The sequence below is a fragment of the Amblyomma americanum genome, chromosome 1 (assembly GCF_052857255.1).
Source record: "Amblyomma americanum isolate KBUSLIRL-KWMA chromosome 1, ASM5285725v1, whole genome shotgun sequence".
Classification (NCBI taxonomy): domain Eukaryota; kingdom Metazoa; phylum Arthropoda; class Arachnida; order Ixodida; family Ixodidae; genus Amblyomma; species Amblyomma americanum.
In genome coordinates, this window is record NC_135497.1 from 152,106,832 (window position 1) to 152,131,376 (window position 24,545).

General features: G+C 50.1%; 1 protein-coding gene across 1 annotated transcript in view; it reads left to right on the forward strand.

Moving 5' to 3' along the window:
- The first annotated feature begins 2,143 nt into the window (after nucleotides 1-2,143).
- Nucleotides 2,144-24,545, forward strand: part of MYPT-75D (Myosin phosphatase targeting subunit 75D) — an 86,324-nt gene continuing 63,922 nt past the window's right edge. The window contains exons 1-2 of the mRNA XM_077647930.1: nucleotides 2,144-2,813; nucleotides 16,541-16,624. Coding sequence (XP_077504056.1) covers nucleotides 2,144-2,813; nucleotides 16,541-16,624 — 754 coding nt within the window. The remainder of the gene's footprint in view (nucleotides 2,814-16,540; nucleotides 16,625-24,545) is intronic.

The window sequence follows — 24,545 nt, forward strand, 5'->3', positions numbered from 1 at the left end:
AAATAAGAGCGCGCGAGCGGCCATTGTGCACAATCCTTTACAGAAAACAAATAAACTGTTTTTCCATTCACTGGTTTTAGGTGAATGGAAGTCGTGTGTGCACCAGGAACGTTTCAAAGAAGTCATCTGCCGTCTCCGAATAGGCCACACACACCTTACACACAACTTCCTGCTAACAAGACAAACCTGTTTGTGAAGAGTGTGGAGATGAACTTACAATTAGTCACATTTTATTCTGTTTCGCGAAACTGGAAAAACTAAGAAAAAAGTACTTTACTCATTTTTTTAATGAATGCATTCCTTTTCATCCAACACTGCTCATAGGTGATAATGCAGTTGTTAACGCATCTTCTGGTTTTAGCTTTTTAAAAGAAGCAGGCGTTCTTGAAAAACTAAATTCTGATCTACTGGTTCCTTTTTTTTGTGGTACACCTCAGCCACTTTCTCATTCCTGAGAACAATGCTGAGGTTTTTATTTGATTGGTTGGGAGCCTCGATCAAGATCCTTGCGCAGCCAAAGATAGCCGCTGAAGCTACCTGACCTTCTCTGAAGCTTTTGCCATTAGCCATTTCTAAATTTATGTTCCTTTGTTATTACTATGTAGCACAAACTTTTTAGGCCCTCTGCATCACCGATCACTTTCTACATTTTTATAAAATTCCGTAGAAAACTTTTCCTACACCTTGTGCTTGGCGCATGATGAGCTTAGCTGCCTACGCGCCATTAAACCCAACACAACACAACAAAACGTAGTGTTATGCTGACTGATCAGAAACCTATCTTTAGGTTGGAAGCGCAGTGGTACGGGGTAACTGGGAGGAAACAGTAATGCTCCCTTAGCGCTCATCCATCTTCCGAATGCCGAATGTTACGTCGTCTGTGTGGCCTTACAAAAAATCGTAAACGGGAACCTCGCAAAGGGAGTGTTAAGTGGAAGCCCACAGGGCCGATGGGACCCCCCCCCCCCCCCCCCCCCCCCGCACCTGTTACCAGGAGCGATCATGCCCGAGGGGGAATCGAGGAATGTACGTCGAGGCGTGACGCCCGCTTAGGGTGAGAGCTGCACATTCCACTGGGCTCGCGACAGCCCACGGGGACAATGCCCTTCCCCCCCCCCCCGCACCTGCTACCAGGAGCGATCATGTCCCGCGGAAGACATTCCTTAGCTGTCAATCCGATGTGTGGCAATCGATGGAATGTGCATGCAGCGAGCTGCGTACGCGGAGTCACGCGCCCTGCACGTTCCAGGAGGAGCGGGGTCCACTGGGCTCCGCCCACTTGTACATTGCATGGCTATTGGTTCAGATTGGGCGAGAGCTGGTTTGGTAAAGCTCCGCCCAAGTATCGAAGGGTTTAAAACCCGTGGGAAACAACGATTTTGGACGAGCGCGCCGAGTCTCAAGCTCGGCCGTTTTTAACAGCCTTTTTTAAACAGCCTTTCCTTAAACTGCCTTTTCTTTAAACTGCCTTGTCATCACTGCCTTGTATTTTGGTCCCGTCTTTAATAAATAAGTTTTGCTTTGAGAAGTTGGAACTGCTGCCCCAACCGGCAACGTGTCGCCGGACGAAGACCTGAATTACTCTTCGTACTGCTAACCGCCGTTCCCATCGGTAGGAGGGCAGAGGAAAGTGGTGCCGTGACCAGGATCGTCTGAGCGGCTTCCTGCAGAGCGGTTGGAGGCAGTACTTTCCTGAAGGTTGACGGGCACAAAATCTTGGTGATAAGCCCCGGGGACCAAGGTCCAAGTGAGGCGATACCCTTGCGCGAGGCCTCGGAGTCAAGGCTCCACGTCAGCGCTGACAGCGAGGAAGCGGACCGACGGAGCGCCTGCGGCAGGCGACTTCTGCGGCACCGGCGGCTGGGGACTTTGAAGGCCGGGAGGACGTGAAGGGCCTGCTGCGAGCTACAGATTCCGGCCACCCTTCTGCGCCTCAGGACGTGACCTGCTGCTGCCACGAAGCAAGTGCCATGACTGACAGCCCGACAACGGAGTGAGTTTCCCCATTCTCACTTTACTTGCCTCGGGAGTGCTTGAGCCGTAAGGTTAGATTACGCAAGGCACAATGGCTACATTTAGTTGGCGAAGTGGCTGTGGCTATGGGTTTGAATATGAGTACGAGTATGGCGCTCAGCGCGCAGAAATGTCTGAGGCTGAGCGAGCCAGAGAAAAGGAGCGAGGCGACGCTATTATTCGAGAACTCAAGCGCCAGTTGGCGGTAGCCGAAGAGAAGCTCCGGCAGGAGAGGGAGAGAATTGAGGAGGAGGAACGCTCACGGAGAGCGGCGCGTGTACTGCCGAAGACTGCACGGGCAAAGCCATACTCGATTAGCGCGAATGACGCTGTTGAAACGCTGGTCGAGGTGGGAAATAACGAGGATCACTGCGGAGGAATTCAGTCGGCTCCTATTGAAAACAGACAGCAGGAATCCCAGGTTCTTGCAAACGATGCAGCTGTCGTTAGCGCTGAGGAGCCGCGAGTTGTCGAGTCGACCAAGAATGTTGACACAGACCAGCAGTCCTTTATTCCCAAGGTGGAGGCGAGTTCCACGGACATGTCTGTTCAAAATTCGAACAGTGATCAGACCCTGCAGGTCGAGTGTTGCGAGGCAGCCGAGCAAGTTATTGGCGGTGCTAATGGCACTGATGAGCGCAACGACATGAACTGCTCGGTCGGCCCGATTGCCCCGAATGACCTGTTGTTGTTCACTGAAGCGCCAGCATGCCAGGCAGAGAAATGTGAAAGCGGCATGTGCGTTCAACCAGCATGCGCCGCACTCACAGCGGCGTCGAAGAAGCCAGCACCACAGATGGGTAGGCGAGGTTGTTCGGAGCCGGAAAACTCAGACTCGTTCAAAGCCGCAATAAGCTTGGCTCTAGATGAGGGGAATCAGAGCAGTGACGACGGGGGATTCACCCCATGTTCTGGAAGGAGTGAAGTTACACTACCGCTGATAGAAGCGAAGCGTGACCTATGCTGCGATCTCCTTGCAGGTCTGGGCGACATGCGAATCGCAAACATAGAGGTCTCTGATGACGAATTCATTGAGCTGGCCATGCCACGTTCTAAGAGGCTCTCTAGACACGAGCAGTTAAAGCCTTTCGCGGAGGCTTGCACCCCATATGCGCAGACGGTCGGCGTCTCCTTCGAGGAAGACGAGAGACACAACCGGAGAGCAGGACGAATGCGAGAATGCTGCACGCTGCAGAACGTATTGTTCACTTTGATGCCACCGGGCAACGGGTTCGATCCTGGTGGATAGCGACAAATGCATAATGAACACATAGCCTTAACCCACTCTGCCACTGCCAGGTTGCGATAGACATAAAAATTCCTTGTGGCTCGAGCACACGATGAGGCAGTGAGTGAGAGTGGGGGAACGCGAAGAATTCGCTCATGCCAGTGTGCAAATTGTGTCCTGTGTGAACTGTTCTCGTTGTGACAGTTCATCCGTGTGTGACGAAGAGCACCGTGTTATTATGTGTCTTGCCCTCGTCGGGATTATGTTGTGATGTACATCGAACTTCATGAAAACTGTGGTATGTTTTCTTTAACCCGAATTCATGGCAATGTTGTTGCACGTATGATTTTTCTTATGATTTTACCAGAGTGTCTGATTTGTGCTTGTCGTCCTGTAACTGAAATGTGTAACTAAGAATTGTGCTTGCGTCTGCATGCCTGAAGGTATCTTCCCTAGCATGTTTTTTCTTCTTCCAATTGTTAGTAGGACGCAGAAGGTTTTTTTTTTATTTGTTGGTACAGCGCCCAGTTGAGGACCGGGTCCATTGTGCATTAGCGCGTTCCATATTTTGTTGAAGGCCGCATCCTTTGTGCTATTCTGGGCTTCGGTATGTTGTGTGTACAGCAAGTGTCCCCCCAACATTCTTGGTGGGGAGGTGTTAAGTGGAAGCCCACAGGGCCGATGGGACCCCCCCCCCCCCCCCCGCACCTGTTACCAGGAGCGATCATGCCCGAGGGGGAATCGAGGAATGTACGTCGAGGCGTGACGCCCGCTTAGGGTGAGAGCTGCACATTCCACTGGGCTCGCGACAGCCCACGGGGACAATGCCCTTCCCCCCCCCCCCGCACCTGCTACCAGGAGCGATCATGTCCCGCGGAAGACATTCCTTAGCTGTCAATCCGATGTGTGGCAATCGATGGAATGTGCATGCAGCGAGCTGCGTACGCGGAGTCACGCGCCCTGCACGTTCCAGGAGGAGCGGGGTCCACTGGGCTCCGCCCACTTGTACATTGCATGGCTATTGGTTCAGATTGGGCGAGAGCTGGTTTGGTAAAGCTCCGCCCAAGTATCGAAGGGTTTAAAACCCGTGGGAAACAACGATTTTGGACGAGCGCGCCGAGTCTCAAGCTCGGCCGTTTTTAACAGCCTTTTTTAAACAGCCTTTCCTTAAACTGCCTTTTCTTTAAACTGCCTTGTCATCACTGCCTTGTATTTTGGTCCCGTCTTTAATAAATAAGTTTTGCTTTGAGAAGTTGGAACTGCTGCCCCAACCGGCAACGTGTCGCCGGACGAAGACCTGAAGTACTCTTCGTACAGCTAACCGCCGCTCCCTTCGGTAGGAGGGCAGAGGAAAGTTTAACTGGGAGTCTTATTTACAAACTGCGACTCCCTGAGCGTACTGACAGCTCCTCACTCTGGAAACAAAATCACTCAGGTGACATCACACATATAACATAACAGCCAGAGCTTATAAGGACAAAACATAACTCTGCTGGGTCCCGAGTCATGTCGGGATAAAATGCAACGAGAGAGCAGACTTCAGCGGTGCTGAAGCTCATTGAAAGCAAATAAGAAAAGTAAATATGCCCTTTAAAGATTGTATGAACTTAGTGCATTCTAAATTAAGAAAGAAATGGCAGTCTGCTCGGGACAAGGATGTAAATAACAAACTACTTGGTAAAGCTAGTTTTAGGTCAGTGGAGGTCTTGAACACACCAGGAACGTTTCAAGGAAGTGATTCTCTGCGGTCTTCGTATAGGGCACACTCACCTTATGCATAACTTCATACTGACAAAATAAGATAAACCCCTAGTGAGTCGTGCGGAGATGAGCTAGCGGTAAACTACGTATTAGCTTCGTGCAGGAAAAGGGAAACACTGAAGAAAAAACACTTTGCTGTGTTTTACAGTGACCACATACCATTCCACTCAACATTGCTCTTAGGTGAACCTGGTCTGATTTGTATGTCCTGTGTTTTTAATTTCTTGAAAGAAGCAAGTGTCTTGGTAGAGTATAGATTGGGAAAAAAAATTAGGGTAAAATAATGAACAAACTTTCAACCTCGTGTTTGGCGCGTGATAGCTTCATTTGCTTATATGCCATAAAACTCGGCACATCATCATCAATCAGTGCCACCGGGAAACGCTCACGCGCGCAGCATCAGTTTCACGGGGACACACACGTAGCACGCGCGCGCACATACCACATCAGTTCCGCCCTCGCCTCTTGAGACGTGTGCACGCACTTAAAGTACATGTAATTCAACACCTGGAAAGCGGCGTGCGATAGGAATGCTGTATGTGGAAGGCCAGAATAAAATATCTGCAGCACGTGCATGGAAAACGGAGCCTGCGTATATTCAGCGCGCACAGCTGTCTTCGGCTATGCTAATCACAATCGCCAGCCGAACACGAAAACGTGTGCGCGGCGTCTTCCCGCTGTCGTCCTGCGTCATTTTTCCTCATTGACGAACAGCGTTTCATTGTCTGAATGAAAATTAACGCGTTTTCAATTCGGCATGCGCATACCATTTTTGGCTGCGCGCTGTTGCAGCAGTGCCTTCGTATGTGAAGCCACGGCCCCCTTTTCCTCGCCGTATTTTCGGGCCAGTGGTGCTGGCGAGCCTTTTTGGCGGAATTAAGTCAATACCGTATATAGAGCTTGCTGCGAGGGCTGACAGGCGAGACCTTTGCAAAAACTGAATTCGTCACATCAGTACTGATTTTATTTTGTTTTTTTTTTTCGGGGAAAAAATTGTGACACGTTTGAGTAAATATTTGCGAAATATATGTCATACCTGCAATTTCCACACCTTTACTGGCGCCTCTGCACGGCTAGATGGGTGCATATACATTGGCCATGTCTTGCGTTTCTTTCAGTCTGTGTTCATTTTCCTTGCCAGTTTCGAATAGCCTCAGCCGTCAGGCTTTGTAATCTCATCTTCACTGTCCGTCATTTGAAATATGTCCAAGCGCTGCCGTGCGCAGTCAATTTTTCGGCGTTTTTTTCCTGTTGGTTCCAGTGCGAGGGGCGCTGTTGTATGTTTCTGTCACAAACAAGAGAACGACGCTGTTGATTATCTGACATTGTCGTAATGCTGAGGTACGGGTATTATTTCGTAGCGTTTGCGTTCACACGCTATTTGGCAGTCACTTCCTTTCGGAGCTGCAAGAAAAATGGAGGATGTTAAAGTGATCGTTTAGCAGTCCCATATTTTCTGGCCACATGAGTACGATGAAAGCTGCTGACAGGAGGACTGTCGCAGTGGTGTCGGGACTTGTGTTGGCAAACGCCGTTTTATGCCAGTGATGTGACGGCAGTGCAGGAAGCAGAGTGCAAGGAACTGTGAATAACATTTAAGGTCAGCGTAAAAGCGAAGCGCTGAGAAAGCTGTTGCAGGCACCTCTGCTCTCTCTGTGTGGGTTATGAGAGGGGAAGGAGACAACGTGGGGGTTTTCGAGTAAATGGGTTTTCAAGTGAATAATAAGGTGGCGAGAGTAAACTTGCAGAGGGAAATGGGAGATTTACAAAAAGTTTATTAGATGAAAAAGGAGCTGCTGTATTAACGAAACCTTTTGAGAAGAATTTAAGAGCACCTCTCTCCTCACGTTTTTTTTCTTTTTACAACTTCATGGAAGCGGTTTAGTTTTCGGAACTTGGCGCTGGTGTACGAAACGCTCGAGACGAATGCTTTTACAACTCGGCGCGATATTTGCCGTTACTGTGCGCGACAAGAAAACAATGAAGTTACACCCCCGCCCCCCCCACCCCACCCTTCACATGTACGCGGATCAAGAGCTGAAGCTCTTCAAGCTGTAAGGCTAAAATAAAACACTGCCAAAATGTCGTTAGTTCGTAGAAAGTAAAGGTGAGAGACAGAGATAAGTTATTGATTGGTAAGGGCGGTAACGGTCGAGAAAAGGCGGAAACTAAACGGTTCAAAAAGTTGAACTGTTACCGTCTACCTAACCGGCGAGGTGAAAGCTGCTGCCCCGAGACAAGGGGGGACGGAGCTGGTACAAACCCCGTCTCATTGTTCACAGAGCAACGGAACGCATTAAAACGTCTTTGTTTTCGATATACGGTTTTCGTGCTCATCTTAACGTCAGCGCACATTTATTAAGCCATTTGGTTTCATTCTCAAAACTAAGGTTTATGTCTGATCGCCAAGCCCCACCTCACCCTTAAATTGTGCGCTTAAAGTGAGGTCAGCAGCCCCTGAAATTTCTCTGCTTTCTGCAGGCTTTTGTGTCCTGTGCTTCTACCACAGTCGCCTCGGTACTTTAAAACCTCGCAAGCATGGTCACTGTGGCTGCCGTTGCAGCGGCTGTCGGCCCGGCCGAATAATACTTGTGCAAGATGGTATCTCGGCAGATGGTGGTCGCATAAATTATTGCTGAATTCCCTTCCATTTCGTGGCACACGCACTGTATTCACCCCTTCGTGATTGATCTGCTGGATGGAGAGTTCTATGGTGTCAGTAACCCAGCTCATAACGTTCGCGAAACGATTGCGCCGTCCTTTGCTGCTGGAGATATAGACCGTGCACTCAGCGCACGAAATATACCTGGCAATTTTTCTTAGTGCGTAAGCAAAGCACTAATCCGATGGGTACCAATCCCGAGCGAAATAATCCGTTGTCGCGTTGTCTGTTCGCCTAGCGCGAGCGCTCCGTCCCGCGACACTGCCCGCTCATCGTCGTCTTCTACTTCGCATAAATCCGTGCTTTCGGACTGATTCTAATGCAGTACATTCTGTGTATTTTTTTTTTTACATTTACACATCTGATTTTAGAAACCATGAGAGATACGTCGCTGCGGTCTGTGCATGTGGATTGCACAGCAAGGCCGGCATTTGGCAAACGTAACCAAGCAGCATGGTTTGCTACTCACTTAGAGGCCTTAGATCAGAACAAGGGGCGGAGGAGGGTTCTCCTTATTGTAACTTATTTAGAGCTTCGGGGGGGAGGGGGGGGGTGGAATGTGCTTTTAAAAAGCTCGTTGAATTTGCTTTCCCGCATTGCGCATTTACCAACTGGCGTCGCTGCGCGTGGTATCGTCGCCGAAATCACGTCAACGTCGTCTGCGTCTGTATAACTGCTGCATTAGCTACGCCAGCGGTGCCACGTCATCAATGTGCAACGCGGGAAAGCCAACTTAACAAGCATTCAAGGACGCATTCTTCATCTTTGGCATTTCGAACCACAGTTCCGATTCAGAAAAATTTAGAAACTGAGCTCACCTTCGATGCTGATGGCCTTCAGTATTGCAATATAATCTTGCGTCCTAAAACAAATTCAGATTGTAAATTTACAATTAAAAAAAGTTGCTTAATTGATGATCAGTTAACTAATCGTTTTTTAATTGAGGTCTATCATGTACATAATGTCCGCCGTGCTGTACAGTCGTGGACGAAATAAGCCGCCGCGGTGGCTGAGTGGTTATGGCGCTCGGCTGCTGGCCCGAAAGATGCGGGCTCGATCCCGGCCGCGGCGGTCGAATTTCGATGGAGGCGAAATTCTAGAGGCCCGTGTACTGTGCGATGTCAGTGCACGTTAAAGAACCCCAGGTAATCGAAATTTCCGGAGCCCTTCACTACGGCGTCCCTCATAGCCTGAGTCGCTTTGGGACGTTAAACCCCCGTAATCCATAAACCAAACCAGTCGTGGACGAAAGTTTGCTGTTTCGCGAAAAAATTTCTACGTGGCCGTGCAGCCCAGTTCAGTGAAAAGCATTGAAACACTAGAGCCCATGCATGCTCTATCCTCTGGAGATATACCAGCTGGCTTGACTGCCGCGGCAGCGCATAATTTTTTTTTCCCCTTGAATCCGCATCCCGAAAATGTTTGTCCATGGCTGTACAATTCACCTGTACAGACCGCACCGCCGTATCTCACTGTTTTAAATAGAAAACTGTGCGATCAAAAAAAAAAAAATCGCCCGGTATTGTGACCGCGGATGCCGTCTAGAGCTTTTCGACGAACGCTCGAAACCAAGCTCCGCACTTGACTTTGTTAGCTTTGCGTTTTTGATAGGTTTGTAATTGAGATAATGGCCCTCGTGCGGGGGTTAGCACACGTACAGGTGTGAATTTGGCAGAGGCTGCGGCCAGGTGACTCAGTGGGATCATATCACTTGGCCACCCCGTGGTATCACCCAACACCGTGCGTGGTCAGTGCGGGATTAGATGTTTTTAGCATACCGGAGACGCATTAGCAGAGGCGTATACCGGCTTATCCGAGGACGGCTGCGCACGCGCAGTGACGTGGGTGGTGTCAGGCGGGGCCTCTGCGCGTGGACAACTGGCGTCCGGTAATCCGGTATACGTCTTCCTATAGTACTCCTCCAATATGCTAGAAACGGCTGTTTTGAGCGAAAGATGTCCGGATGACGCTCGTTGCTCGGAGTTTAATGCAGTGTACTTGACACGCTACAGACAACACAAAACGCAGCGGTAACGAATGGCTCATTTTTGCATGCCCATGGTGCGCCTGTGCGCACTGCTTCCGCTATTCCGAGTCTGGAGAACAGGTGGCATTGCGCGAGAGTGTCGTGAAGCACTTTCATGTGCATGGTTTGCGCACGCAGTCTTTCCGATAACCGATAACCTGGCGTATAGCTTGTTTAATGCCCTACCCGAGTGCTTCACTCTGACCACAGCGATGGCCGTGAATTTCCTCCCCGTTTGGAAAGTGCATGTGCAGAGATGGGGTACGCTTGGGCTTGTGCCGGTGCAGTAGTGGCTTGCGTTTATTGATATTGGATGAATGTTTGTCTGTTTGCGACGCACCGCCTCGCAGGCATGCAGCGCGCTAGTGTGAGCCAGCAGTAACTGTTCTGACTCATCGCCGCGTGTTAAAGGGATGATTTTCCGCAGAAATGTCCCTTGTGCTGTGCGAAATGCGTAGGGCATCGACATTTCAGTGTTTAATGTAAAAGAGAAACAGAATACTTGTTAGTAATATTGAGCGTGTCTGATTAAAAATGGATTGCCTTGAGATGGTACAGTGCTTTCATTGGAGGGTTCTTCCTTGCTTTTTAGAGACTAAGTTATCTCGTGGCTGTTCCGGGCACGTTAACTTTTTTTTTGTTCCCCCGTTTTCAGCGGTGGCCATTTTTGATTGCGGGTGCTCGCGGGTGTGTAGCCGCTGCACCGGCAGCCATTGTTCGTGCCCTGCGCGGTCCCTCGTGGTCGCGCTCCAATAGCTCTGACTAGCCGGGTGGAAGCACGCAGTACAGGGCCTTCGTTAACAAAAGCCCACTCGTCCAGGGGAGTTTATTTTTGTGTCTTCTGCCTAATGACCCCGGCAATCAGTGGAGCGTCAGTGGTCTTTTTTAGTATGTGCCAGTCGCTTGGCGTAGCGCTATTTCACGTTTCTGAAAACGGTTGCGGAAGAGTCCCGACTTAGTTTCTTTCTTTCTTTCTTTCTTTCTTTCTTTCTTTCTTTCTTTCTTTCTTTCTTTCTTTCTTTCTTTCTTTCTTTCTTTCTTTCTTTCTTTCTTTCTTTCTTTGTTGCTTTCTTTGTTTCCTTTTTTCTTTCATTCTTACCTTTTTTCTTCCTTTCCTTTCTTTTCCTTCCATTCTTTCTTTCTTTCCTTTTTCTTTCTTTCCTTCTTTCTTTCCTTCCTTTTTATTTCCTTCCTTCTTTCTTTCCTTCCTTCTTTCCTTCCTTCTTTCGTTCGTTCCTTCCTTCCTTCCTTCCTTCCTTCCTTCCTTCCTTCCTTCCTTCCTTCCTTCCTTCCTTCCTTCCTTCCTTCCTTCCTTCCTTCTTTCTTTCTTTCTTTCTCTCCCTCTCTCTCTCTGTCTCTCGCTTTTGTTGTGATTGCAGTGGATGCTAGAAAGGAAAGAAAGCATAGGAACACAGGTACACATAAAGAGCCGTTGAACAGACTTCTGAAGTCATAAGCGGGCAGTATAGGCTGACCACGGGGGTCGTTTGTTACTGCGACTTCTGCTGTCACTACAGTGCAGTGGCGTGTAGCCGAGATGCATCGTGCTGGCGCCTCGGCAACCGCGACTGCGGCAAAGTGAAACGCGCGACGCTCGCTGCAGGAAAAAAAAAAAACAATACTGATCGCCTGTTTAAGGGCAGAACAGAAACGCTCGATTCTTGGAAGAAATGCTGCAATTTCTCGTAGCTCGGTTTCGCTCGCGTCTTAAGGGGGTGTCTGTGATCGTCTGCGCATCTATAGTTTCCCATTCAAAGTTCACGCGTGCTGAATACAAAACACAGCTCGAAAGGCAGACGTGCGCTGCTTGGTGTCTAGTCCTTCGCGCTGTTTTTGTGCTCAGCACGCAATATGCGACTCGTCCATTTCGCTATGCTGCCAAAAGCTTCTGCGTTCGCGCGGTCGTTAGCTGCTACTCCTTCATTCGCACTGCTGTGGCTGGCTTTTTCGCAAAGGTGCTGGTCGCGACGTTTTGTAACGCCAATTTCCTTTATTTATAGGCGCCAGTTAATTCCGATTTTGCAAGTTCTGCTCAGGTAGTGGGCAGAGAACTACAGTTAGTGGTCGTTTCTACTGCTTAACGTGCTCGGCGTCGATCTCTTCGGGGCCAACCAAAAAAAAATAATGAATGAATAAACGCCCGTGTTTCGGTGTGGTTTGAAGAACCGCATGTGGACAAAATCGTATCGAAATCCTCCACTTGCGGCGTGCCTCAGCCCAGGGAATAGTTCTCGTACGTAGCATGTGTATTACTGAATTACAACCCTGGTGGGAGGAAGAAAAGCAGGCCGGTGCGTCGCTTGCTCTTCAGGCGCCCTCATAACTTCCGCCGTGGTTGGCTAGCGTGGTGCACGCCTCTGGCAACTATTCGACGGTAGGATCGACGCGCCCGCACGCGCAGGCGGCGCAGCATTGCACAGCTCCGCGCCCATCCCGCTTTTTGCGAGCGGCCGCGTAAAAGCGCTCGCTGCGCCGCCCCGGCACCTGGCCGCGCATTTCCGCGCTCGGTTGTCACCCGATGCGGGCGTCCCTTTTGTCGGCGCGCCGACCGGCCGCCTTCCTCCGCTGATTGCCAGCCGCGCATTAATTACGGGCCGCCAGGAGTTTGTCCTCCCCGGCGCGGAAGAGGGGGCGTCCCTCCTGCCGCTGCAGCGTTTGCCTCCTCGTTACTGTTTCTGGCCCGTGCTCTTTCCAGTAGTTTCCCCCTTGTTTCTGCGCACCGTTGCTGCGTTTCGGGATGCTCGGACTGTACGGCCCGCTGCCTATGCGGCTCTGATTGCGCGGCGCGTCATCTCCAATTACACGTCTGCGATGAACAGCTTTCCGGACAGTTCCTCTGGTCTGCTGCGCTGGGACACTGTCGCGTTTTCCCTTGGCCGCCTTTTTCTTCTCGTTTTCTGGCGTTTTAATGTGGCGATTGTTTGGTGGATGCCCGGCTTTGAGTGTTCTCTCTCGTGCTGATCTGCACGCGAGGTCTGTGCGCGTTCTTATTTGTACCAGTGCCGAGACACGCTTCACAGCTCGCATGTTGATACCAGGAACGTTTTGAAGCGCCCTTGTTCGCCTTGGCAATTTTGTGCGGCCGGAAGATATAGTGCCGCGCGAAGAAGGCCTGCCTTGCATGTGGAGTATCAAGCAGCTGATGGAAAGCGAGTCGTCTGTTTGTCAACGTCACATAAGCATGCGCTTGTAGATTCGCAGTGCGCGTATCTCAGTGTATGATGTGCCTTATTGTGGTGGGGTTTATTACTGCACCTTTTTCGTAGTGGTAGCATGTGGATTGGCCATAATGGCAGCCGATGCGGTAGTGTGGGATCTAGTGTGGGATCGAAGAAATATCATTAAAGGATCGGGCGTCTTCTGGGGCATGTTTTAGTGCGAAAGCACTATTCCAGACGTACACCAACCCCGAGCAAGAATCTTGTCTTGTGCTCCGAACTAACCCGAGCTTACTCAGGTAATCTCGGTATAGTTCGTTGGAGCGTCGCGCCAGCTGCAGCCAATGGGAGACAGGTTGCAGTTATATTAATGATTGGTAGCGAGAGGTTGCTCGGCGAGAGCAACGTGGGTCGCACAAGTCCCGCCGGCGGCAGCACCTGCCATAGCAGGACAGTGGTGTGATGACTCCCAGTGATCTATGAATGTTAAGTAGAGAATGACCAATTCTACATATATAGACATTACCTCACTTATACCCCTGTCACACGGACACTGTAAAGGTACTTTGAACTAATGCTCCATTACTCTAAGGACGAACGTGCGCTGCCACACGGACGCGCCAAAGGACACCTAGCTCAAAGGAGCTTCGAAGCAAGGCAGCTCGAGTTCGTCCTTCGAGGCTTCAAGGGAGTACTCTCTCTCCCAGCGAGTTAACAGCATAAATAAATTGAGAAAAGAAACGTTCAATTTTCATTTTATAAATTCACTTCATAAGATAAGTGGTGTTTTAAAATATAAGATCATTTGTTTTGTGGCAATATCACCACGCTATACTCTCGTTCCAGATATACGAGCGTCACGGTAAATATGCCGCCATGTCGGCCATGTTGTTTGTTGTTTGTAGCGAGTAGCGACGGAGAGCAGCTCGTCACATCTGCGGTGCTGTTGCCACTAGACTCAGGTCGCCACTGCTCGCCCACGATTATCGCACGGCGAGACTGCACTGCTCGTTTTTTAAATACAGTTTCGTGCTTGTTTTGTGTGTGTGTGTGTGTGTGTGTGTGTGTGTGTGTGTGTGTGTGTGTGTGTGTGTGTGTGTGTGTGTGTGTGTGTGTGTGTGTGTGTGTGTGTGTGTGTGTGTGTGTGTGTGTGTGTGTGTGTGTGTGTGTGTGTGTGTGTGTGTGTGTGTGTGTGTGTGTGTGTGTGTGTGTGTGTGTGTGTGTGTGTGTGTGTGTGTCGACAAAATGAGTGGCGGTGAGCCTGCGGCGTCTGGCAGTGCCAAACCGATAAAACCAACGCCTTGCATATAGCCAGTGCTATAAGCAAGGCGTTATTCGCCAAGAGACGCCGCCTTATTTCACGCACATTTCGCCTTGATAGCGCAAGGTCCACGGACGACGACAAAACCACACACATTGCAAGCGGAATTTCAAATTTTCTCTGGTCGTCGCGTGGATCGTCACTCATTTTGATGGAGACCGCCGAACACATGGCACACCAGAAAAACGTAACCACAAAAACAACGATCGCAGGGGCAAAAGAACCAAGGGGAACAACCGAAGAACGAAGCTGTGCCTGAGCCAGACTGAGCGAGTTGCGCTCAGTGTGGCAGAGCACTGTGATGTTATGCTCTGTACTTGGAAAATCATGTCATTATTACAGTTAAAATTGCGTTGCTTTAACATAATACGGTTATAAAACTAAGTTACCAAAAAAAAATGTGACATTTCTGTATTTACATGTGCAGTGAGGTTTGGAATTTTAATAATGCTTTTCGCCGATGAGGGTGCTAACTACTTCTTACGAAGGTCGTTCCGCGACCGTGTAGCACGGACGAACTCCCTTGAAGTAGTGCTCCTTTGCGAGTGTAAAGGAGCATTAGTTCAAACTGCCTTTAGAGTGCCCGTGTGACGGGTATAATACCCCTGTCACACGGGACTTCTTCTCGGCCTTTGCCGTAAAGTTGTCTTATTGCACTAAAGGAGGAAAACCGAAAAGGAGCAGCGACGCTGCTACACGGCAAATCCAAAGGAGCTAGAACGCGGCCTCCGTGAATGCCAAAAGTCACCGCTGTGTGTGAAGCAGCGCTAGTAACATTATGAAATTAAAGCAGACGGTAGCACTTCAGCTAAGAGTGCATTCGTTTATGTTGGAAAAAGTAGCTATCACGATAATTAACGAGCGTTCTGACGGTGAGAAACGGATATTTTGAAACAAAGTTTCTTTTTTTTTTTCATCGATCTCGGTCCGACCACGGTAGGCGCACTTTTCCGTTCGGCTCCTCGTTGTGTTCGAGAAGCGTGCTTTGTTGCTTGTGTCTTTGTGCACACAAGCAAACTCAAAACACGCACTCAACAAAGAGCAAACGAAGAAAAAACAGCAAAGCGAGCTGCGCAAGCACGTGTGTGTCGATGCGGCTGCTGAAAAGCGTTCAAGTCCTTTCTTAGCAGTGTGGATGTCTTTAGTCATAGCCTCCTCTACGGTTAAGTGCACTGTAACGCAAAATTAACCATTGAATAAGATAAATTAGATATTTTTTTACGGTTTCAAAACTAAAAATTGCGTCAATTGTTTATTCTTTGAGCTCGCTAGCTGGCGCTGCCGTCTGGGTTGCTCCTTTAAGCAACTTTAAGGCCGCTGACGGCCGCCTTTGTTGCTACGGAACTTTATCGCAAAGGTCTCGACGCTTTGCCGTGTAGATGCGCGTCACGCGCCTTTGGGGCAAAGGACCTTAATTTCTAAGGCCTTACAAGTGCCCGTGTGACAGGGGTATAAAGCTCTTAACGCGCAGCTTAAGTGCCCCCTGTTTTCGCACGTGTACTCGGTTGAACTTCTACCACTTTTTTTTTTTGCTTTAAATCGAAGAAATATAATAATTACTCATGGCCCTGTCGACGACGCCTATTTTGCGCTTTTAGTACGCATAGACTTTCTCAGGCATTCATTGTGTAGCGTATTCTCACTACCTGCACGTAACTCTCGTAGTAAGAATACGCGTACTGCATGGGATGTACAGTATTCGTCAAAAGTCGCCTGTACTAGAGCTTATACTCTACCGGTACCAAGGTTGCACCGGGCGAAGAGGCGTCTCCCGCCTCTCCCCCCGCTCTCGTTTTGTTTCACAGGTCTCACTGAAGCGAGAGGGACAATTGCCCCTCGCCAGGCGCAGCTTCCGTACCCGCAAGTGCCGCAGATAACAGCGCTCTGGCTCCGGCCGTGCTCACTGTGGGCTACAAACTTTTGACAAAGTCTGTACATCCTGTGCCGTACGCATATTCTTACTAGATGAGTTAGGCACATGGCAGTAAGTGTACGCGATGTAGCGAATGCAGGCGTACAGTGCTCGTTTGCTTACTCTCCAGTCCATCGCCTTTTCGCATCACGGGGCTGTGAAAGCAACCCCATACCGGCGACGTAACTTGCCGTGTAGCCTTTGGCATCGCGTCTTGTTTGCGGCCAAGCTTCTATTCGCGTGCCTCGTAAACGTTTGCGTTCTTCCCGGCGCTGCGTGGTCGCCCGTTTGCAGTTCGCAAGTGCGCAATCTCGCCGTGTTTGCGACGAATTTCGCCGGTTGGCGCCGGCCAGCCGTGCGCCATCCGGGCGCGCCCACGGCTGTGCAGTGCAGCAGAGTGAACGCCCGGCGGTTTCTCGCAGGGGCCGTGCCGGGTGAGCTGAGCGCATCCAAGATGAGCCCCTTCGCTGGCAGCCATATTCTGCGGGGTCCTGCTTTCTCGCCGCCACGTGGTCTGCCCTGAGGTCTCTGCTCTTCGTTTCGGTGAGTGCGCGCATGCGGCTGAGTTTGGTCTCGCTGCACCACTTTCGGCCGCTAATTTGGCCCACAGTCTACCCTCCTGGCCGCCGCCGCTATGTAGCGTAGCTGGAGCTTGTGCTAAACGGCATGCCGCCGCGTTACCACGTTTCGGAATATCCCTGTCCGGTGCACTGCAGACGCACACTCCTCGGTGACCTTTGTGGAAGCCCTTCCCTAGATGGTGTCAGCTTAATTTTCTGAACTCAACACCGGTTGCATTGCAATCACAACATTTTATGAGAACGTGCTATCCCCAACCCTGGTTTCTTTGCCGCGTACGGGTCAAGAAACATTCATATTGTGACTGTGGTGTACTTTACGTTGTGTGGCCTACTTGGCAAATAATATTTCACAAAATTGTGAACTTAAAGGCGCGTGAATGGGCTTCGCCTTGAAGTCTAATTTGGCCATTTTATTTTAGATTTTTGGCGTCAAGTGCAGCTTTGGAAAAACTTTTACTTGATTGTAAAATCAGCGCACTGCCCGTTCGATGAATTCCAGTGGTGATTAACGACGAGCAGTAACCTTCCACCACCGCACTTTGTGCATGCCCGCAAATGTATGCAACGTGCCTTGGCAGAACTCAACGTTATGCTTCTCGCCACTGAGCATCTAGCTGTGCCAACCAATGTGTACGTGGGTTTGCGCTTTACTACTTTTTAACGCGAAAGCATTTAATGGCTCATACTCGCGGCCATGGATCTGTCCGGCGTCCGTTACATCCAGCAACCCGATAAGAAAAAAAGGCCGCAACCGTCTGGAAGACGTTGAAGTAACGAGCGTTAGATGTTTGGTTTACTAGAATTGATGTGAAAGATTAAAGGGAGGTTTCGGCCGCCCGGCGTTCTCGGAAGTATCCGAGTATGTCTGATCTCTTGGACTTATTTCCCAGATCTTCGGCCACGGCATAAGATGTCGACGGTTTGGGATCACCCGTGTTCTTCAAACACACTGTGGTAGTGAACGTATCGGCGAAACGAGCGCATCTGAGAGGAGCTCCCGAGGGGGACGGCGTATTACGGATGGATGGATGGAACATAAGAGCGTCCCCTTTAAAATGGGATGGATTGCCGAAAATTTTAATGGCCGCCATCTTAGAATAAAAAAACAAACTATGCCGCCATTTTGTCCCCTGACGTCATACTCACATAGTTCCACCTCTATCCACTATATTGGACCGTGACGTCATCATTGGCACGCGGCAGGTGTTGTTTCTACAACGCTATTGTAGATGACGCTACAAATGTCAATGTGAGATGTGCTGTTGTTTTCTAGTTGCTGCCACAGATGGCGCTGTGATCTGTGTGGTAGCAGACCCAACCAAAATGTCGAAACGTGATGAGTAAAAGCTAACGCTCTTAAAATCTTTGTGCACGATGGGATTCGAACCACCATCCTTACGTTCCGCAGCCGAGCGTGCTAACGACTACGCTACTTCCTGCCAACGCGTATGTAGTTCTCCTTGTCTAGGCGTCGAATCGGACGGATGCCTCCCACACGCCATCCAGTGTCTCCAGCATTTAAGATTCACAAACAATTGTGTACTTAACATTTTAACCGCACATCAGTGACACAAGCAGCAACACCGCGCGGACTGAGGCTTTCGCCTCACCGCACTTTAGCCCCTTAATTTTTTTTTGTAGAAGCGTCTTTGTAGCAGTATTTCCTCAACTGCTTTTATTTTACAAAAGAAAAAATATTCATTGCAGGGCAGGAAAGGGGGCCCAAAAATGATTTTTTACCATATCGGGAACCGTCCAGCACGTTCAGTCTGAAGGAAAAGAGAAAGAATTAACCAACGCGCTTCAGCCCTCTTTTAGCTCGGGAGTGAAGAAGTGCGTTCTGCGAGACAGTTCTGCCAGTTTTGCCAGAGTAAGTGCCGATTGAATATAAACCTCCGCTCGTATCCACTCTGTCGGCACAGGAAGCCACGCCTGACCGTAATACTCGTTGCAAACCGTAAGACCCTTTGCCTTATCCTAGGCCGCCGCGGTGGCTGAGTGCATGGTTACGGCGCTCGGCTGCTGACCCGGAAGACGCGGCTTCGATCCCGGCCTCGGCGGTCGCCTTTCGATGGAGGGGAGATTCTAGAGGCCCGTGCGCTCACTGTGCGATGTCAGTGCACGTTAAAGAACCCCAGGTGGTCGAAATTTCCGGAGCCCTCCACTATGGCGTCCCTCATAGCCTGAGTCGCTTTGGGACGTTAAACCCGTATGAACCAATCCAAACCTTTGCCGTATGCTGTAAATCTCCCAAAGGCACTTGAGTTGTTTTCGGAGTGAAGGATTGGCTTGCTCGACGGAACAACCGTTTCTCGCCCTCCCACGTAGCAAGTATGGACAGAATAATTAGCAGTTATATTTTAATGGTTCTGTTCGCGGATACTCATTAGCTCAAGGACCGCCACGCCTTTGCTATAACTCGAGTCAGCCAGTTGTCAACAGGGTTGCTTGTGAGAACACTGTGGAATCGAGTAAATATAGCTGTTGTATGATACTCGCCCTTCTCAGAAATCTGCGTCCACCAAGGCGCTTAAGCAAATAGGCAATGAAGGTTTCCCATTGCAAAACAAGTTAAAAATAGCTTTCTTTAGGCCTCTGTAGTACATTTACGAGACATATTTTTTGTCTGTTTCCACGGAAATGGCCAGTGGCGCCTTAAAACGGTGGACGCCTGTTGTTTGCTGTCCCAAGCTGTTTCGAACTTAGTCGCTGAGCAGCGCAGCGTCGTGCATGCCCAACACCGTGGGGCATCTTGTGGGCTACCCTTTTTGAGCGAAGAAGTGATTTCGAAAATATTAGTAGTTTTTTTGCGTTTGAGATATGACGTCAGTATTCTTTAACGACGTCGTTTTCTTTTCTTTTACTGGATGATCTGTAACTGCCGTGATTCGTTGGCGTTAATACCCGCAGGGGTGGTTCAGCGGCTTTGGCGTTCGGCCGCCAATTCCCGGCTGCGACGGCTGCATCTCCATGAAGGTGGCGAAGTTCAAAAAGTTCCGTGTGCTGTGCGATATGCCAGAGCACGATAGACAACTTCAGGTGCTATAAATTAATCCGGAGGCCTCCACTGCGATGTTCCTCATAGCACTCCATACGTCGGTTGCGGACTTTGAACTTTAACCCCTGGCATTGGCAGTTTTTTTCGTTACCTTTAATAATTGATTTGCTTAAAGGGAAATAATCGTACGTGCGCCAGCAGCGCGAACTTGCTGCGTGGAAGTCGGGTTGTCACGGTGCGGACCGCATTCCTCTCTTTCCTTCTTTTATCATTGAACAACTTCATTTCTTGCATGGGCATCCCCCACGTGTGTCAGAATAAGCTGCACTGTAATTTGTTGTGCATTGTTCTTCGTTGCTCATGTTCACCTTATTGTTGGCACTGCGAACGACGTGCCCTTTTGCGCGCGCAGAGAAATGTTGCAGTGGTCTCGAGCGCGCAGCCTAATAATAATAATAATAATAATAATAATAATAATAATAATAATAATAATAATAATAATAATAATAATAATAATAATAATAATAATAATAATAATAATAATTGGTTTTGGGGAAAGGAAATGGCGCAGTATCTGTCTCATATATCGTTGGACACCTGAACCGCGCCGTAAGGGAAGGGATAAGGGAGGGAGTGAAAGAAGAAGGGAAGAAGGAGGTGCCGTAGTGGAGGGCTCCGGAATAATTTCGACCACCTGGGGATCTTTAACGTGCACTGACATCGCACAGCACACGGGCGCCTTAGCGTTTTGCCTCCATACAAAGGCAGCCGCCGCGGTCGGGTTCGAATCCGGGAACTCCGGATCAGTAGTCGACCGCCTTAACCACTGAGCCACCGCGGCGGATAGCGCGCAGCCTTCCGCAGCACTTTTTTGCGAAAGCACTCCAAGTTTGAGGTGGGCAGGACTATATAGTGTCTTCGCTGTCGTTGGTGCTGTTGTGGATCGTCCGGGAAGGCGGGCTGTGGTGATGGAAAGCGTTTGTTGAGGATAGAAGCACTTGTTTCTTGCAGGTAGTCGAGGCAATGGTGAAGGATGCACTTGGAGGTGCGAGTAGGCTATAGGGACATAGTGTGGAGGGGCAGGGGTTGAATAATTGAAGCGATGTGGGCCGGCTGGATGAACTCTCTAGCGCCTTCTGTCGTCGCACGCTGTCCCCACCTGGGAGCTTCCGCTGATTGAAGGAGCGCGGTGGCGGCGTCTCGTCGGTTCTGTTCAGCTTATCGAGGATTGCCGGGGCTGACGGAAGCGGCAGATTGCGGCCTCAAGCGCGCCTTCGATCGAGGGTCTTTTCATTGCGGCCAAGAGGAGAGCCGTGGTGCCGCCGTCTGCCTGCGGGCGGTTCCGCAAAATCAATTCGCGACCCCTTGCGCAGGGCCCCACTGTTCTCTTGATGTTGTCGCGGTTGCGGTCGCAGCCGATATCGGATTCTTAATTGCCTGATAAATATTCAAAGCCTAATTGCGCGACTTGCGCCAGAATTGGAATCTGGCGAGGCGGACCCAATTCGAACGGACCTGTCCGAGGAACCAGTGAGTGGCGTTTTTCCTTTTGAAGATGGTGACTGGACGCCTTTTCCAGTCTATTCGCGCCCCCGTGCTCATTCGCTGTCTTTCTTCGTGCTCTCCTACGGCACGTGCGAGGGTCTCCACCATCGGGCGCGGCAGCCCCTGCGGGGACGCGAGCGACCACACGATCCGGGGCAGGGAGCACACGCGCAGAGGTCTCTCGTGTTCCCTGCACTCCCCTGTTCGCGTGGCGCGTCACAAGTCGTGTGGAGTGGCGCCGAATGGCCAGTCGTCAAGTTGCTATGTGCGCGCTGTGGCCTCGAAAGCGCAGCCTGAAAGTTCAGCTTCGCGAGCGTTGACCGTGCATTCGCCGCCCACCGAGTGGCGGAAGTTTGGCCCGTGTTCTCGGAAGAGCTCGGAAGCGCGCTATCGCTTCCCGGCTCTCGGATCGTGCTCTCGCTCACAAGTCCGCTGCGATGGCGTCTTGAGCGCTTTCCTAGTTGCACACGTCACCGGGACCCGCCGCCGACGGAGCGTTCGAAAACTTTGCAACAGTTTCATTGCACATTCTATGTGGCGAATGTTTTAGTTTTTTTTTTATTTGTCTTTTGGTCTAAGACATCGGTTTATGGAAGCACTGAGAGGGCTGATATACACTGTTCACGGGTGCCGAAAGGAAACATTTCCTCTCGACAGCGTACGGAGGATACGCAAAAAATAAAACCCGGTGAGAACAAAGTTTGCGTCTCCAGCAAGCGTCGGGCGCCCCGAAGTCGTGTTTCTTTTTATCGGCGTAGGGTATATTTTTTTTTCGTTTAATCCTCGACTCGCCGTCCCGCTGCTGCTTTGTCCTCTCTCTGCCGGGAGCAGCGCCTGGCTGTCGGGGCGAAGTTGTGCGAGCACTTTTGACGTTGCCGGGGCGAGCGCGCGGTGGCACAACAGGACGCACTCACTCCGCCTTGTTTGCTCGCTGTCCCAGCGCGGGCTTTTTCCCTCCGCGCTGTCGCGTCGTCGCCCAAGCGGATCGGTCGGTATCGCCGGCCTAAGTAGAGCGAAGTGGGGCGGCCTGGGCAGCAGAAAGAGCGCCGGCCGAGTAATTTTAGCCCTCCTGCGAGCTGTGCAGTATACTGAATTTCGGCGCGTGTCTACGGCGTGTCTCGGGACATTTCCGGTGTGTGTAGCGAGTTGAGTTTGTCGATATTTCGAAAGCAGTCTCCTTGGGGCCGCTTCCCCCCCCCCCCCCCCTTCCCCCCCCCCCCCCTCCTGCACGTGTGCCTCTTTATCTCCTTGTGTCGCTTCGTTGTTTTTCCCGTTGATTTCGGAGAATTGGCGGGAGCCAACGGCGTCCGCCCTTTTCGCCGCTCGCGGTGGCTGTGTGGAAGGGGCTGCCTGGTCCCGCTGCTGGGGCCGTTGTCATCGAGAAAAAAAACACACACACACACACGCATCAAGTGTTCGTCGGCTTTAGCGTTAATCTCATTCGTACGGCGCCGTACAAATTTAATGGAATTTGCCCCAATTCCACTTTCTTGCTGAGGAGCACTTCGACCGTGCTGCTCCTCCGGCGCGGCTCGTAAAAACCCGATGCTGTTTAGAAGGGGACGACTACGCAGAGCGCCCCGCCTCCTGTCGAGCTGTACTTCTGCTCCTGATGTTGTTCTTAACGGCTGTGTAGCTACGCTGGAAGAATTCGCTTTTTCTTTCCTTTTTTTTTTGTAGATACTGAAAATCCACTCGAATATAGCCAGGCGAAGCAAGGTTTGAGTCTCCGCGATCGCGAGTGAGGGAACAAGACGAGCGCTCGTCCTTTTCCCGCACTGCGTCCGTGTTCGCCATTTGCGCTACTGTGTCTTTCCTGAATATGCACAAACACGTCCAGCTACGTGTGCTTCTCGGTGGTAATTTATAATGCTTACTACTCGCGCGGTATCTGTGTGGCCTCCCATGTTTTGGGGTATTCAGGTACTGTTTTCCTTTCTCTCCCTTAGTCCTGCTGCACAGCTGCCACCTTAGTGCCTCACCAAACCAGTGCTGCGGTATTGTTAAATTGACGCAGTCTTCACTTCATTTTTGCATCGCTTTGGATACCGCTGCACTTCGTGTGTTGCTCCTTTTATTATTTTGTGTGTGTGTGTGTTACTAACACTCCGTATTGTCCATTTGTTGCTTGTTGCACTAACTTCCCAGCGCTCACCGGTGCTTTTTTTGTCTAACCCTTTCGGGCCCTGGCGTCCTCAAATGCGGACAGGCAAACAGTCTATTTTTGAAGCGTTATATTCGTGAAAGTCACTGCGATCAAGGATGGGGTTTCTGCAAAAAGGCCCCCTTGTTTGTTGTCGGCTCCACTTCACGTACCTTGGTGCTTTTGGTTGTGGCCGAAAACGGCGACGAATATGGTGCACCACTCGAGCCAAGGACGCCGTGCAAGTTGCGTGTCATGACCGCCCATTATTCCTTAACTACTTGCATTAGTGCGGTGATAATTGGTGATTTATTTGAACTGAAATAACTTTACCCTGGCAGTGGTAATAAATATAGTTTCCATTCTTTACATGTGCTCAGTCTGTAGGGTATCAGGGCTTGGTGTCTTTTTCTTCTTTTGTTAGAAGCAGTGAAACTTTTCCTTGAATCTTTTTCTCTGCTTGAAAAGGTCCTGGCATAGACTTAGGGCAGTAGAAGTTGCAGAGCATGAATAATTAGTTCGAGATGTAGGAGTAGAAAAAGAAATGAAAAAAAGGTGCAGATTAATTAATTCACAGGCAGTAGTTGTAGGCGAGGGAAAATTCGAAAACCGGGCTCGCTGGCATTCAACACGAGTGCAGTGAACGCATTGGCAACAGTTAGCACTATCTGCCAGCAGTGGAAGGTACTGTGCCCACGACAAAGACCAACATTTTCTCGGCGGTCACCGGTCCAGGATGTTTGGTTCGTCCAAGAAGCTTGCAACGATGCAAGCTTGAAGGTTTTACCGGAACACTCAGGGTCAACTTCAAGGAGCGATGTGCCCCTGGGGAATTAAAAAGAAAATCAGCTTAAAGATCTTTATGCGTACGAATTGCTTTGTGGTCTAAGCTTCATTTATGCTCAGGCTAATCAACAAGTCCTCTTTGTTGTATGAAAATATTTCTGCGTCGCGGGCATGGGTAAACGATCATGTCTTGAGTTCGCGCCTATTGCAGCCACTAGGCTTTGACGTCCATGTATGAGTACATGATCTAACTTTCTAGCACCTGCACATGCGCCTGATATATTTATTTGGTACCCTAGGGGTAAAAAAGGTGAATAAGCCCATAAAAAAACTCCAGGATTTTACGAAACTATGCGGGGCTGAAAAGGTTACTCCAGGAATATATTGTAGGGGACCCCCTGAAGTTGATTT